Source organism: Pocillopora verrucosa, chromosome 12 (genome assembly GCF_036669915.1).
Source record: "Pocillopora verrucosa isolate sample1 chromosome 12, ASM3666991v2, whole genome shotgun sequence".
In the NCBI taxonomy this organism is placed as follows: domain Eukaryota; kingdom Metazoa; phylum Cnidaria; class Anthozoa; order Scleractinia; family Pocilloporidae; genus Pocillopora; species Pocillopora verrucosa.
The window spans coordinates 13,221,368-13,238,179 of NC_089323.1; the positions used below are offsets into that span (position 1 = coordinate 13,221,368).

General features: G+C 38.4%; 1 protein-coding gene and 1 non-coding gene across 2 annotated transcripts; one reads left to right on the forward strand and one right to left on the reverse strand.

Moving 5' to 3' along the window:
- Positions 1–2,650: 2,650 nt before the first annotated feature.
- On the reverse strand, positions 2,651–15,416 carry LOC131798279 (angiopoietin-related protein 7-like). The gene is made up of 4 exons (XM_066159319.1): positions 15,329–15,416; positions 4,816–4,992; positions 3,973–4,353; positions 2,651–3,644 (listed from the first exon to the last, which is right to left on the reverse strand). The coding sequence occupies exons 1-4, from the start codon at positions 15,351–15,353 to the stop codon at positions 3,370–3,372; spliced, it is 858 nt and encodes a 285-aa protein (XP_066015416.1). The 5' UTR covers positions 15,354–15,416; the 3' UTR covers positions 2,651–3,369.
- Positions 9,104–9,182, forward strand: LOC131793107 (small nucleolar RNA R12). The gene has a single exon (XR_009340892.1). It is a non-coding gene; the product is annotated as a small nucleolar RNA R12 (small nucleolar RNA).
- Positions 15,417–16,812: the final 1,396 nt, after the last annotated feature.

Sequence of the window (16,812 nt, forward strand, 5' to 3'; positions counted from 1 at the left end):
CATTAAATCTTTTGTTTGCCTCGTCCTCATTGCCGTCACCGTCGTGGTTTACGAAAGGTCCCCATTTACAGTTGTCATCTGTTATGGGATGAAGAAGATTGAAATGAACCGCAATATTTGGTATTCTGCTATTACTCGGGCTTTCCAAAGGATTCGCCCGAGTTGAAACTCCGTCTTGGTTTTTTTTATCTTTTTTTTTTTTTTTTTTCAGAAATATGACGAAACAAGATAAGATGGTGCTAATTCGTTAAACTAATAAACCTAACGGAGCCATTGAATATCACATTTGTTACCTCGATGAACGTGCTGGATTTCTGTGCGTATTACATGAAATATAATGACCATTGATTGATGTGTACCATCTGATACGATATTGCGACAACCTACTGAGTTATACCTTTCAGTATACGGTATTGTTGACCCAAAAAATATAAGGTTTATTATCCACATTGAATATCATATTGTGGTTTCAGGGAACGTGGCAGATTTCCGTGCGGGTTACTCGAAATATAATTATTATTAATGATATACACCTTCTGATGTGAGACTGCTACAGAGGTATACCATGCAATATCGCTGAGTCAAGAAATATTAGGTATGCTATCATAATATTCTAATTCCGTCCTTATCAAGCAGTTTTCAATGCAGATAACACCACCACGAATTCCTCGCGAATTGCAGTGATACCTAGCACAATGAACATACAGTGCTCCGTAGAGTCGTCCTGTATTGAGCGGTTATGGTCACCCCTTGATTTATTACCTTTCCCTTACACCTCAACTCCAGCATAACGTGTAAAAGAAGCTTTGAGTTTCAAATGAAAATTAAAATAATTTGCCGTAGCGGTTTCGGTTTGCAGACGAAGCAAATTGTGGTGATTTCATGTTGTTGTTTTGCATAGGACGGCTAAGAAATATACAAAGTTTTTAAAAGCACGTGCTGAGCTATTGCTCTGCCGATTAGACCTTTTTTTTTTCCATTTCCTCGTTGCTGTCGCCGTCGTGGTTTGCTTAAGGTCCCTATTTTACCGAGGACGGCTAAGAAATACACACGGTCTTCAAACGCAGGTACTGAGTTATTGTTCTGCTCATTAAACCTTTTGTTTGCCTCGTCCTCATTGCCGTCGCCGTCGTGGTTTACGAAAGGTCCCTATTTACAGTTGTAGCGAGCTGCTGTAGCGAATTGATTTATTATAAACGAAAATAGTGAAATAATATACGCGCTTAAGTATTATTATGACTCATTTAATCTTAAAATAACTATTACATTTTCGGGCGAAAATCCTGCGCGCATTGCTCGGAGGTAAACAGCAAAGCATATTCGGAATTTGTGTAGCCAATCAGACCGCGTCTTAGACGTAATCCGCTGTTTCAGTATATACTATTTATCGTTAAAAAGTTGAGCTCCAGCTTCCCACTGTTACCCTTTGGTTTCAAAAGCTGGCTTTGGTTTTCAATACATAACGTTTCTTTAATTTTTACGGCGATAATCGGTTTTGCCCAACGTCAAAATGTCAGCGTACCATATCCGGTGGTTTCGACATGTTAATTGATAGCTGATGATTGGTCAAATGCAATCATCATACTTTGGATAGAGGAAAAAATCACTTGAATTGCTTTCAAAAGTATTGGCGATTTGAGGCTGTTTTCACTTCCGTTAAAAACACACGCACGTACAAAACATAAAAACAAATCATCTGTTTCCATCAATGTGAACTTTTAATGGCCAAAGACAGAATTTCTGGCTCCGGTTGTTCGAAGGGTGGACAACACTATCCACTGGATAAATCTGTATCCGGTGGATAACACAGTACGTTTTGTTAACACTTAAGCGCTTAATAACGATTTATCCGTTGGATAGCATTATCTGCCCTTTGAACAAAGGGGTCCTGGTATTTTATCAAAGATTATCATTAACATAAAAGGTTGGTCAAGGGTCCAGTAATCCATTCATGGCGTACATTGTATCCAAAATAGCTTTCTGCCGTCCGGAAACTTTCTTCTCCATTCGATTTTCTACAGGAATTTCCGGAAATTTTTTCTATCGATTGGAAGCATTTTGCAATTGATGACACTAAGGGAGATATGTTTTTCGAAGGTAAAGGTGTCTCCGTTTCGTTATCAAATGGCTATGGAAAATCTTTAATATATCAAGCAGCGCCAGTGATCGATCGCCTCGCTTCACTGGAATAAACTGGTCACTATATTTATTGTGCCGCCCGTTAACGCTCTCTTAGAAGACCAGGTGCACTATCTTAATGGACTTGGGCCAAGAGGATTGTCTGCCTTCAACTTTCGGTCTCTTTGCGAACGGTGCGCATGCTGCGAAGCAGTTAAATTAAAGTTAGTTGTTTCTGGCAGCGATTCTTTCACAAATGCAAGAAGAAACCGCGTGTACGTTGAAATCTAGCTTCGGAATCGAACATCGTCCTCTTCTTACTCAAAAATCGCTCATAATCTTTTCCTATATAAGTAAAGCAAAGTAAAAATTTGCACTCGGACGCTGATTTGCAAATTTACTCGAAAAAAATGGAAAATTAATCCACTTCATTGTTGTTGTTTATCTCGATAACTTTCCACGTTAACACGTGAAAGGGCAGCGCTTGTCAGATAGATAGAAAGATTGATAGACAACTTTATTTCTCCACAGTAAAATTCTTCAACACAATCTAGGAGTATAAAATATAAAAATTCTGCTTACTTACTAATGATTAATACAGCATTAAAAGTTTAAAAACCCATTATATCATGAAAGCTGTTTTTCTAAGATACTATGTCTCATTTAAAAGCTACAATGACGTAGTTTTTAATTCGCTTAAAGAAACTGTTGAGCAGAGTTCTTGCGAAAGTCTGTTCCTCAGCATGGCACCCCTAAAGGAAAAACTTCTCCTCAAATAGCTGGTTTCGGTGGTAGAATAGCCAACTTGTACGCAGGATTCTTTAGTCAATACGAAGTAATAACATTTCGAGATATAAATCGAGGTTGTAGATATTCAGGGGACAGGTTGCATGTTAGTCGCCAAAATATTTTGATTTTGACAAAACTTTAACACAATCTGTGGTAGGAAACGAGTCGAAAGATTTGGGGTAGAACTGCTAAATACGCAGGCGAACTTTTTTTACGTTTTCTGACGAACCCGTGAAGAAGGTAAGGGGGCATGTTTGCAATGGGACGTATTTACCAAAAGCCAATGTTGGAATTTTTACTACAAAGAAACCAAAAAGATGGTTTGTTTCTGACAATATACCAATTCATAACCTAAATTAATTTCGATTTCGTCGCCTTAGCTGCTCAGAGGTGGATATTATCAGAGCACACTAAAAAATTACTATCTACCTATGTGCTGTGTACTTATCTCTAAGAAAGTTTTTAAAAGTCCACCGGTCTAATTTTCATTTCAGTTGATGAAGGAGCGCTGTCTTTGGCACTGGTTCGATCTAACTTTGCCCAGTGAATCTTTACAGAAGTGTTCCTTCCACAACGCGGATAAATACCATTGAGATTTGACAAATCAGCACATTTAATACCGTTGCCATACCACCAGCCTCTGCCACCTCTTTCAGCACAATCAACAGGATCTCTATCCCAGGTACCAAAAACGAGATTCCTGTGGGGACCGAGGGAATCAGAGGAAACGGTGGCATCTGTTTCAAAACAGAACAAAAGAAATTCGCATAATTCTAGGATCCGTATAACGGCTTTTTCCCGCGAATAACTTGCTGTTTTCCGCAAAAAAGGAAATAAAGGAAAAAATGAAGGTTAGTAAGAAGTGAGTTCCTTACGTGGCACAAAGACCTAACTCCAGACCGAGTAAGAACCAATCAGACATTCAGGTTTACCTCAGGACTACCTTGCCAACTTATAATACCATTATTCGATCAAGTAGAGTAAAATATTGAGATTTAAATGAGAATGAATTAATATATATAAATCGAATGATAAATGCCGAAAAAAGAAAAAACGTTAACTTACTTGTAATATTGCCAATGTATAGCCGGTACTTAGCTGTCTCGTTCCCAATCCCAAACCAGTCATACTCAGCGTGAACAGTTTTGCCAGTAGTTACCCCCAGATCTACCCGAAGCTTGTTCTTTGTCTTGTTTCGAGTCAGGCGGTTTATCTTGTCCAATCCCAGCCAAAATTCACCGACCAAGTTACCGAAGCCATGTTTGTATTCGTTCCAGGTGCGGTTAAAATCAACGGAGCCATCCATTCTCTTCTGGATCACTGTCCATCCCCCGTTGGCTGTAGTTTGGTCACAATATACATTAAAGGCGCCTGAACCATCTGGGTCGATAGTGTAAACACCACTGATCCTTCGTCCGGATTTGTACAGCTCAGCACAGTTCCTAGCTGTTGTAGATAAAATAAATATGCTTGACGTTTTGGGCATGCTCTCAAAGAGGGGGTTTGGTATGAATGTGCTTATATCATCCGAAGAAGTATCTGTCTTGGAGAGAAGACTACGGACTTGGATTCTTCATATATCTTTTATCTTTTAAAAGCGCATCAAATCATAAGATAAGAATAAAAATTATTTTGAAAAAACTCGACAAATGACCAAAGATTCGAAAAAAGTTTAGAATATTTAAATTATTCTGTTGTCAATGTTCAGCTACACAGCAGCTTGAACAGAGAGTTGCTAAAGATAAGAGCTCCAAGCATGTTGAAAATTTTGTCATCTAGATTCGCTAAAATGGTTCCTCTGAAAATAAATGGAGATCGCCATGCATAAGACTACCTTTTTCGTGTTACACTGTATAATGATAAAGATAAAATGGAATAACCAGTACAATTAAAAAAAAGTAAACGTACATCGCACCAATGTTCTGTTCTCTGTGAGAATTTTAACCTCAAATTGAAGTTGGGTCAGTTCCTTCAAGATTTCTTCTAAGCAGACAGCAGTGTTCTTCTGGCAATCTATTGGGGTTGCACTTGTTGATGGTATAAACTGAGAATTCAGAAAAAGTGCCAAAAGCAGTAGAGCTGAACCTGAAGAGAAGAAGTCATTGAGCGGTGAGAAGTCATTCCACCTTAAATATTTTATGATCAGTGCTACGCACTTAAAGAATGAATTGAACAACCGAGAGAACTTAACAATCAACGAGTGCTTTTGATTCGGAAATTGTACAAAGTAAAAAGACCAAAAGTTGTGCGTTTATAACAGTATAACTTGTTTTTCTTCGTAACACTCAAGATGTTCCTTTGAAGAGCCATATTTTTGGAGGCCTTCTGCTCCACCAGTTTTCTATTTCGTCTTTTGATGAAGTAAACAAAAGCTGCTTTTTTCAGCCACAGGCTTCTCTATAACGTTTTCAAGAATAATCCGTGAGCAACTTACAAGTCATTATTTTTTTAAAATAGAAAGGAAGTTCCAGATAAGAACACTTAAATATCACGCCACAATCACACCACCCACCTCAGCCACGCTCTGATCACGTGCAAAACCTAATCACTGATCATGCTTCACAAATGTGAACTGCGAGAGCATAGTAATGAACCTTTACTCATCTAACACAAAGTGCCTATTTACCGTCTCACAGCCATCAAGCGCAAATGGAAAAACAACTTTATTTGATTCTCTGCTTTTCGGTATTGCTTTGTAAGCTCATTAAATTTGTTGTACTCAAATTTTTCAAATGCAAACGACCAGAAGTCAATTCTGCTTCCAATCTCTAAATATCCACAAAATGCAGTTATTTCGAATCCAAGAAACGTTCAAAGCCACAAGGAATAATACTTCCAAAAGAAACATTGCATTGTTTTTGTGTTCCAGCGGAAACGTCCTCACATTATAACTGATCGCGTGTTTTATTTGGTAGAACCGAGCAAAGGAAGTGATCGAAGACAGCCTTCGTTTATAAGAACCTGAAGTCAACTTCAAGCTCTGAGTTTACGAAATACGAGTTACCAACTTACCGAGACGACTATTTGCTTCAACATTTAAACTTCAATCCTATCCAGAAGCGGTCAGCATATTCACAAATAGTTTTGCTGCGTGGTAGCGAACGGAGGAACGGATCGAACGGATTTCATAAATGAACTTTTAATTGCAAATAAGAGTTCTGGGAGAGCGAAGGAATCTCGTAGAAAGCTTTGCCTGACATCCCAAAATTTTGAAGGTTACCGGCATTTCTTTCTGTTGTGGCTATACCTTTTTTGGAGAATACAAAACCCTAAGGTACGTGGAATTTTTTTTATATCACTTATCTTTATGTTGCCACTAAATATGGGATTTGTGGTCATGAAGTCGCCGCGTCTTTTTTCTTCAAAACCGAATCAACTTTCATGGGATGTGAAAGAGAAATGGGATGTTTGTCTTACTGAGTACTTATCGTTTTTTTCAGATTGGGAGGTTCCCGTTGCTTCTTGTGCGTTTTCTTTTCTTTAACATAATAATAATAATAATAATAATAATAACGAATTTTTATACAGGATTGAAAAACCCATCAGTGTGTAACACTGTTGTCCTTGGGGTCCTGTCAAAAATAATAAATAAATAAATAAAATAAAATTTAACAAGATATAATCATTGATCTTGAGGTCTAGAAAAGCATACAATAAAATGAAAAAAAATTAAAAATTAAATAAAAATACTCTGAAAAGGATACCTATAACCACGTTTAGATAGAATTTAACTAAAATAATCTCGCAATTTGTTCTTAAATTTCAGTCTCGAATCTAACGACCTTAGTTCAGCAGGCAGGTTGTTGAAAGTCTTTGCTCCTTGGTAATAGAAGCTCTTTTTACCAAATTCTAAACGAACTTTGGGTAATTTCACTGATATACCGTTATTCCTAGTGGCCTTAGAATGAACCAGCCTTTCGAAGTAGTTCTTAAAGGGTGTGCAAACATTATTCAGGAGACAGTCGAAAACAAACAGACAGCTTTTACGCTTGATCAAATTGTTCACGGATGGGGGATTAAAAGAACTATTGCCGATAACTTTAAAGCCTCGTCGTTCGATGTTCTTTATCATTTCCTTTCGGTAATCCGGAAAGCTAAGACCAAGTGTTCCGCAATAGGTAAAGATAGGTGCGATCATAGTGTTATAGATCGATTCTGCACACTTTTGGTCGATCAAAGGACGAATTGATCGCAAGAGATTGATTCTGGTTGCAGCTTTTTTATAGATTCGGTCAAAATGTGATGCGAGGTTTAGTGATGAGTCAAGGTGAACACCTAAGTACTTATAGGTAGAGGTATTATTGATGAGTGACCCATTAGCAGAAAGTTTAAGTTCCTTGTCTTGAAGGTTGATTCTTTTAGCTGTTCCAAATAACATAGACTCCGTCTTGTCCTTTTTTAGGTTAATGATCAGTTCGTTGTCTTTAAACCACTCGCACAGGTTATTCATATCCTCGCTAAGGCTTTTCTGTATAGTATCAATATCTTTAGAAGAGGTATAGATGACTGAATCGTCGGCATAAGTGATAATCTTCGAGTGTTGAAGCGGTTTATGTACATCGTTGAAAAAGATAATGAATAAGATAGGACCCAGGATACTTCCCTGAGGAACACCTGTGAGAATGGGTTGAGGTTCTGATAGCACGCCTTTATATTGGACAACTTGTGATCTGCAGAAAAGGTAATCAGTGAACCATGCGAGTTCTGTTCCACGAACTCCGTAAGTTGAAAGCTTGCTCAGGAGGCCAGAGTGACTGATGGTGTCAAACGCCTTGGATAGATCGATGAAAACACAGCCTGTCAGGTTACCATTCTCACCTTCTCTTCTGATAACATCGGTAAGATGAGTAACGGCCAGTTCAGTAGAGCGCATGCGACGGAAGCCGTACTGAAAATGAGAAAGTAGACCATTCTGTTCAAAATGAGCCGTCAGCTGCTTAAATACCACTTTCTCCAGGATCTTTGACATTGAAGGAAGTATTGAAATAGGCCTATAATTGTCGATTTCGGCCATTGAACCAGATTTAAAAAGTGGTACAATTTTAGCCGCTTTCCAGTCAGTAGGTACAGACCCTGTTGCGAGAGACAGGTTAATTATATGCGTGAGAGGCTTGGCTATTATATCAGCAGAGTCCTTTAACATTCCAGAAGGAAAGTTGTCAAGGCCAGAGGACTTATTTCTCTTAAGGCTCTTTAATGCATTAAAGACAACCTTTTCCGAGACTGATCTAAACTCAAAGTTCTCTAGCGGCTGCTGGGTGTCTATTGTAAGGGGCCTTTTCCAGACAAAATTGCAAAGAGGGAAGATCTTTCTTTTTAGAGATCGCGCAACATCAGTGAAGAATTTGCAGAACAAATTTGCAATAACCTCTTTGTCGGTTTCTACTGCTTCATTAACGAGAAAAGCTGCTCCTGGTTCCTTTGTAGACTTTGTAGGGTATAGTTTTTTAATAGCTGACCAAAATTTGTTAGGTGAACCCACAGTCTCCTCTAAGAGTTCACGGTGATACCTGCTTTTGCAATTTTTTACCATACCGTTAACTTTGTTTCGTTGGCGCTTGTACGAAGACCAGTCAATTTCACGATTTGTCTTTCTCGCTTTTCTCAAAAGCTGATCTTTGGTATTCATTTCTTGCTTTACCTTCTGTGTAAGCCATGGGCTGAGTTTCCCTTTGATCCTCTTCTTTATAGCTGGCGCATGCTTATCAATACATTCTTTCAGAATGGCTTTCAAAAAAGACCATGCTTCATTAACGCAGGAGGATTTAAAGACAGGTGTGAAACTATTGGACCGTAAATCATTGCAAAAGGATATAGGATCATAATTAGCATAGTTTCGACAGGTGATGGTTCTTGGCTGGAATTTATGGTTATGCAGCTTCCGGACACAACCAATCATATCATGGTCACTTAAGCCGGCGGGAATGACTTTAACACTATAAACATTCTGAGGGCGATTTGTGTAAATCACATCTATCAGTGTTTTTGAATCTTGCGTTACCCTCGTGGGATCCTTGATTAGCTGTTTAAGGCCAAAAGACAATAGCATTGCCTTCAGTTCTTTGTTGTCTGAGCTTACCAAATAGTTGCAGTTGATATCGCCTGTCAAAATGCATTCTTTGTTTTCAGATGATACAGCAGAAAGCATCGACTCCAGTTTATTTTCAAAATCTGCACAAAGATGCTTTGAAGAACTCGGGGGGCGATAAATAAAACCAATAAGGATACCCTTAGATTTTGGAAATAAAATTTCTATCCAGATACATTCGATCCCATCGCGTTCCAGGTCTAGTCTTCTATGAAAGGGGACAGAAGAGGAGATATAAACTCCCACACCTCCACCTTTGCCTGTTTTCCTTGGTCTATTAATGAACGTATAGCCATCCAGTTGAACTTGAGCCTCTTCACTGTCCGATAGATGAGTCTCACTGAGGGATATGATGTCTATATGCTTGGAATCATCGATCATTTGGCATAGACTATCCCTGTTCGCCACGAGGCCTCTGATATTTTGATGAATAATTGTAAGCCCATTTTTCGTTGACAAATCCCGAAGATCAGACAGGATGTCATGTGAACTAGAGGAGCCAACAGGACCAGGTTGAAGTTCAACATCATTTGCGAGACGAATGAGTAGTAAGGAAAGAGAGGAATTAATCGCAAAACGGCATCCAAGGAGTAGAAGTCTTGAATTCGGCAACTGGAGATTCTTTGCATGTTGCGAGCTCGGTGACCGATGGTTAAAAGGTTGAATTCTCACTGTCGTCAGACCGTGAGAAATGAAGAGAAGAGTATCACCAGATATATCGAGGTCAGGATTAGCCTTGGGAAGGAGTGCACCAGAGAAACAAACGTAGAAATAAAGCAGAATGATCCAGCATCTAAGAGCTCTAAAAACGTGACCGTCCGCCATATTGATATGGTAATTATCTGGGTTCTCATAACATAACCTTCATAACCTCTGAATCAAGCTTCCAATCGATTCCACGTGGAATGAATTTAATTCAGAGTCATTCCTACGAAGTACTGATACGGATAAGGTTAAATCGAAGAATCAAATCGTGAAATTTTCAGTCTTTTAAGTTGGGATTCGGTGACGATAAATTTCTCTTTTGACGTTACTTTGGCGATAAGTTTTCTTTCGGAGTGGTCAATTTTCACTCCGTTGGGCGATTAATTGTAAATTACCTGACTAAACGTTCAATGTGGGGAAACTTCAATGATTCGGAACACTTGCTTGGCCTAACTGAAGAGCAGAAAATCCTTCGCCAATTTCCTTAAACCGGGGATCTGCAACAACTAGATTTTGTTCATTAATGAAAAAACGGAATTTCTCTTGTTTCCCTGCGCCCAGGGAAAGTACCATTCATGCACTTCACATACAAAAAAATATCAAGATATATGACCGCATTTACTGCGTGGCAGTTTAACGTTTCTGTTTCATCTTTCAAGCCAGATCAACATTCAAGTTTGTTGAGAAAAGCCGTCGCCAAAATTTTGACCCAGATCAGCTTGAGGATCAGAATAAGTGCATTAAGAGCGAATTTTTTTTATCACCGCGTGGGAGGTGGCACATGATCGGAAAAATCACTATCCTCATATTTCGCTCAGAGATACCTTAGGGTAAGTCTATAAACGTGGTATAATTTTTTTGTTCAGAGCTGTTTTTATTTTCTAGAAATTCACCAAACACTGTATCGAGCCCCAACCGCCGTAAAATGACCGAATTGAAGTCGACGAGTAGGGCAACAAAACCTTTATTCCTCAAAAGCGCAAAAGAAAGCAAGTCTTTCTGAATTTTACCTATTTGTATACGAGGTATTAAAAAATGATTTGAATCTAATAACGGGCTTGTTGACATAACTATGAATTATTGGCGAATATTTGAAAATAGCCAAAATTTGATTGATTAAAAATTACATTTTGGAGCAGTTTTTCAATAAAAATTCTTCCTACCTGGTATAACTCGGAATCACTTGAGATGAGCATTTTTACAAAGTGGAAAGAATGTTCTTTCCATGGATATAAAAATTAATTTGGGGCTCTTAATTACTGCGAAGAAGTAGCCCGGTCTATTTCGTGCAAATCGTAACGCCGCCATGTAAACTACCGCAGATAATCCAATTAGGCTTTTAATTATCGAAGCCATAATTCCAACAAAATCTTATCGCTTTGACCTATACTAGATTGTAAACTGGATTTCTTAGGCTCACCTGGCGAAAAACACCTTTCTAAGATTGGTTCCTTGCCTCAATCTTGTTATAAAGAGACTTGACAACAGCTTCGATAGTACAGCACTACAGGCGGTGTATACCAAATCACACTGAAAACATCTCACGAAGGTTCCTGCCGGAAACGTCGCATTGCTGGACAGTTATAACCATATTTCAGCTTGGAACACTCACATTTTACAAGTCTTCCTTTCACAATAAGAATGGAAGTTTGTTTTTTATAGAACGAGCCAGGGCATCCTGATAGATGAAATGAATCATTGACGTTCGTTTTTTGCGATGGTGTCACGCAATAACATGTCACTCGAAAGGAGGCTCGGTTACCAATACGCTCTTATTTTCTTTCCTTCTTATCCCTTATTTTTTATTTCCGGGAAAAAGTTTTAAATCCAGAATTTAAAATTACCGTTGTTTGCATTTTTTAAGCGCGATACCACTCATGCGTCACCCTAGACTGCTAAATGAATTAGCTATATGTTACTACAGCATAGAGGAAATTTCACTGCATTAATTTTTTTACGACGTAAAAAAATGTGTTATCCTATTTTGTAAATTGTGACGGCTTGCAGGGTAGACAGGTGCAGGAGTGGAAAAATTAAATTGGGAGTAGCTTTCTAAAATACTCAGCGCTAAAAAAATAAATTAGATTAGGCACAGTTTCTAATCATATAATGAGCGTCGCGCCATAAATTTTCCAAAGCAAACTAAAATGGTGTTTTCGTTTGGCCACCGATTTTTTAAGAGGTGAGCGTACCAAATGGAAATCAATTGCTCCTTTCAAAGATTAGTTGGGGGATGCTGCTCCCAAGATAAGCGAAGTCGAGTTGCAGGAAAAGCTTCTCTTATAGTCCCTCTGCGCTTATGTGAGAAAGACATCTCAGCACACAAACAGGCTGTGGGCGTGAATGATGTTGAATCGGAAGTCGATCTCATTTTAGCACGGGCATCGATATTCACGTTGCCTTCCAATATTTCGGTATCTCGATATCTCCGTTCATCGTAAGCAGCCTTACGTGAGCAAGATCGAAGCCCTTTGTTTTAGCTGTACCTGTCAGCAGTGACGAACTACATGTAGCTTGAATTCATTGGTTTCATTGACCAGGAAGAAACCTAAAGTATATGACACTGTATTCCTTTCCTTTCTTTCTTTCTTTCTTTCTTTCTTTTTTTGCTTTATAAAACCCATTCAGTTAGCTGGTATGGAGGAACTTCCTGATTTCTTGAATCTCCGAGGGTACGCCGCCTCTGTCTTGTCGAGAATTCGGGATCTCAAAGAATGGCCGATTAATTGTTTGATTAAGGGACGGGAAACAACTTTTTCCGAGTTCGAGTTGAGAAAACTGTCAAGTTTCTAGCGATGGCCATTATCATCGTAGCAATCAAGGTACAAAATCGAAAGGTTTAAATTGATGAGCACGCTATCATAAGGAAAATTAAAAAAACAACAACAACAACAAAAACAAAAAACAGAGATTGTGTAAGTCCAAAGCTTTAAAAATGTAATTGTAATGACCTACAGTCAGGCGATATCAAATAACACGTAATGTCTCGCGGCCTATTACAATCGGCCGACTTTGTGACTCGAAGATTTACGTTTTTAGTGAAGTTTAACGTTCAAAGTGCTTAGATAAAGCACGAAATTGTTAGTCTGTTGTTCTGTTTACATAGTCGGTAGCATTTTTCCAGTGTCATTAGAAAAGAACGCCTCACCGTGGAACCTGTCTGCCTGCCACTGAAGGTCATGGTAGACCTTATCGATCCACTAGGGACACGTAGGTGATGTATATAATCACGGAGCACCAGACAATTAACTTCCAGTTGTTTTAGTTTACTGGGAAGTTCGTCATTTGAGAGGTTGCGCATGACGTTTGTTTTTCCCGCGAACGTCAAAAATTCAATTTCTGTCGTCTGTCTCTAGGCGTGTGTAAACGGAATTAAGTAGGTTTGATTTATTTCATTTTATTTTTTGTGCAGGATTTTTTTAAGAATTCCATAAATAGGTAACAAAATGAAAGGCAAGCTTGCGTTTGCCGTTTGCCGTTAAACGTCATACTTAAAGTGCCTATTGATAAATAGAATCTTTGCAAGCGCGAAGTCGTGGAAATAGAGTCGATAACAACGCATGTATAGTCAGTACCAGGGGGTGACTAAATTTACGAAAACGTCAAAAAGTAGTTTTTCAGAATGGCACTAATTCAAAACACTCAAAAGAGATCTACAGCGTTTTTTAAGTGAATTCGCGCAGGTTTTTGTTTAAAACATAACACTGACTAAGAAATAAATATTAGTTGGCCCTGCACTCGGTACAGCGATGTCTGCAGACGAATGCCTGTCTGGGTGTCCTGTGCACGTTTAGCGTGATTGCGTGACAAACATGAGTGATGACACACGACTTGGTGAACATCGTTGTGCCATTTGGGGAGCCAAACGTTTCTTAACTGAAACTGTAAGCGATCAAAGCATCTTGGTTTATCGTGCTAAAAAGACTTTTGTATATACTGGAGTTGTATGGAAGCAGAAATAAGTCAAGAGTTGCGATGGTTTGCGATGATTTATGAACAGCTCCGAGTATTGTAAATGGTCAAGCCGGACGTTGTAAACACTTTTCAAGTGAACATGGCGATTTGAAACAAAAATAATGGAAACATCACTCCTTAATCACTGGTTTCAGAAGGTAAGGGTAACATATTGAGTTTCTGATAAAGCACAGCTCAAAGCGGTAAGATTTTGAAGAAATTATGGCTTCGATAATAAAAGAATAATTGGATTATCTGCGGTTGTTTACACGGCGGCGTTGCGATTTGCACGAAATAGATCGGGCTATTTCTTCGCAGTAATTAAGAGCCCCAAATTAATTTTTATATCCTTGAAAAGAACATCGTTTCCAATTTTCAGAAATGCTCATCTCAAGTGATTCCGAGTTATACCGAGTAGGAAAAATTTTTATTGAAAAACTGCTCCAAAATGAAATTTTTAATCAATCAAATTTTGGCGATTTTCAAATATTCGCCAATAATTCATAGTTATGTCAATAATCCCGTTATTAGATTCAAATCATTTGTTAATACCTCGTATACAAATAGATAATATTCGGAAAGACTTGCTTTCTTTTGCGCTTTTGAAGAATAACGTTTTTGTTGCCCTACTCGTCGGCTTCATTTCGGCCACTGTTATGGCGGTTGGGGCTCGATATAGTGTTTGGTGATTTTCTAGAAAATAAAAACAGTTCTGAAAAAAAAAAATTATACCACGTTTATAGACTTACCCTAAGGTATCTTTGAGCGAAGTATGAAGGTAGGGCTTTTCCTAGGCATGTGCCACATTTTTTGGATTTCACGTGGTCTCCAGAAAAATTCTCTCTTAATTCTTTGGAGAGACAAGAAAAGGCGGCAGAGAGCAATATTTAAAGAAAGGAGGAGAAGGTGTCTGAAGACTTTTTCACAAGCGAAATTCCGTTAGAGAATCCTTACATCTTACGGTACTAGATAAACTTCACGCTTTGCCGTTCCCGTACGAAAAGCAACGCAGCGATTTCAGGACCATAATCATCAGCATGTATTCAAAATCAATATGAACGCAAGTAAAGTTTGAAGGAACAAAGGACTGCTAGATGGAAAGGACTTAAATCTTAGACCGGACGAAATTCCACGAATCAACCTAATATTCGCATGATACTTGTTACATAAGAAAGTCACTTTCAAAAACTGATTATAGTTTTCCATCTTGACATTGACTAGACATTGAGTAGCCATTCCAAAGGTAGAAGCAGACTTAAAACTGAAAGGATCTTTTGGATAGAACGAATGTGCGATCGAGCTGGAAAATAGAATTGTGCTGAGCTCAGAAAACGAAAATTATAGGACCGCATAGGCCACCATGACTGTTCCACTGTGTCAGACAATCTGACTATTCTTTATTCAAAGCCACCATCGAAAGACATTCCAAAACGTTTAGAGTTCGACCTCTGTTTTTTTTATGTTTGATAATACAGAGTGAACTTTTCGAAAGTTTTTCCTATTTGCAAGATTAAGAGTCGCATACCATGGGTTAGAAATTAGTTTTAAATGACATAGATGTGCAAACAATCTCATATTTCAAAAAGTAAGCATTGCATCTAATCACTGCTTCAGTTGTGGACGAAAGTCTCCTTGAGATGCGAATTCTTAATCAAAGAGCCAGATTTCACATACCTGTTCCTTGTTTAATACCTCTCATTGTAATTCTTTTGGTGTTGCATGCAGTATCACTCAGAAACGCTGCCAAAAAATGGATAATGACAAGGTTTTGTCAAAACTGATAGGACTCAACTCTCTACTGAGTTATAAGAAGCTTGATGGAGTTGCGTGCGCACATGTTCAATGCATCAATGCCTCTGCAAGTCGTGAGAGTCAAGTACCTCAGCTATCGTCAGAGACAACACTAATTATATTGTTTTTTTCTGGAATGATCGTCAAAAGTGAGCCGTTAAATTAATTACCGTTTCGGCGAAATCTTAATAGGTCATGTTCAAAAAGTTTCCAAACGCAGTTAAAATTGCACAAAAATATACCCTAGGATTTTAACGTAAAGTTTCCACTCTTAAACGTAAGCGAGGGAAACTTGAGTTTTTTTGGAAGGATCTTATACCTAACTGGATAACAACAATTTTTAAAGGCCGACCTTTCTTTGAGTACGTGCGAGTTCATGAGAATTAAACATCAGCGGGGGTAACCGACGTTTTGTTTGAACAAAAACAACTCTTCGAGGAAATGAAAGACGAGATTCTAAAGTGGATTGCAACAACTTTTTAGGGATGACCTTTTCGCGAAGACGTGCAAGACGTTCAACTTGCCAGTTTTACTTTTTACGAAGACTTTGATTTCATCGACGAACGTGACTAACGTTGATTTGAACTTCCTTTTTGAGGGGGAAATAATTATACGATGACAAATTGTTAGATTCCTTCGTAGAATGAAATAAAATAATTTTGGAATAGCTATGAAACATATGTTGCAACCAATTTATTCAAATACTCTCGCTCGCAAGTTTCTACCAGATCAACTAAGAGGGACTCTAACCTTTCTGATTGCATTTCGTAAGGCAAGGATTAGTTCAACAAATATAAGGATAAGAATGAAATATTCAGGGATAGTGTTAGGTCTGGATTTAGTGTCAATTTTGACAATCGAAACTGTTTGAGGCTTCCTTTAGTTCCCGGTAATACATGGTGCATTTCACTGCTTTCTGGAACTCAGACTTAAATCTACAGACTCTCAAAGGCTCATTTGACCAATAAGCCGCACTCCAATTGGTTCTTGAAAGAAACGTCCCTGTAAAGTTGTATTTTATGAAACTGATGGAAAAAGGCCTGAGTTCGTAGGGTGTTACGTGATGCATGACATTGTTTTCCTAACAAGGGGCAATCCGACCTAATTGTTCCTACTGCTGTCAGTTCTCTGAGATACTCGTTTCAAATAGATTAAAGGTAATACTAATGTGCGCTTTCATTGGATATCAGTGTATTTAGACCAGCATTATGGTTGCTGTCCTCTTCAGACCTTATGGTTTACTAAAGATCTACCATCTGGGGCACTTTACGCCCGTTCTTGTAATAAAATGGCTGAAAATAACTCTCTTATCTAACTGCATCAAACCACTCCCAAACAAGAAAATTCAAGTATTCTTTGATGTAAAA

Excerpts from the sequence above, each read along its gene's own strand:
- LOC131798279 (XM_066159319.1), bottom strand. The coding sequence starts at position 15,353 with ATGAGAGGTATTAAACAAGGAACAG. Across the intron at positions 4,993-15,328 it reads AGGTATTAAACAAGGAACAG|GTTCAGCTCTACTGCTTTTG; the intron begins GTATGTGAAATC and ends TCTTCTCTTCAG. Across the intron at positions 3,645-3,972 it reads ATACATTGGCAATATTACAA|ATGCCACCGTTTCCTCTGAT; the intron begins GTAAGTTAACGT and ends GTTTTGAAACAG.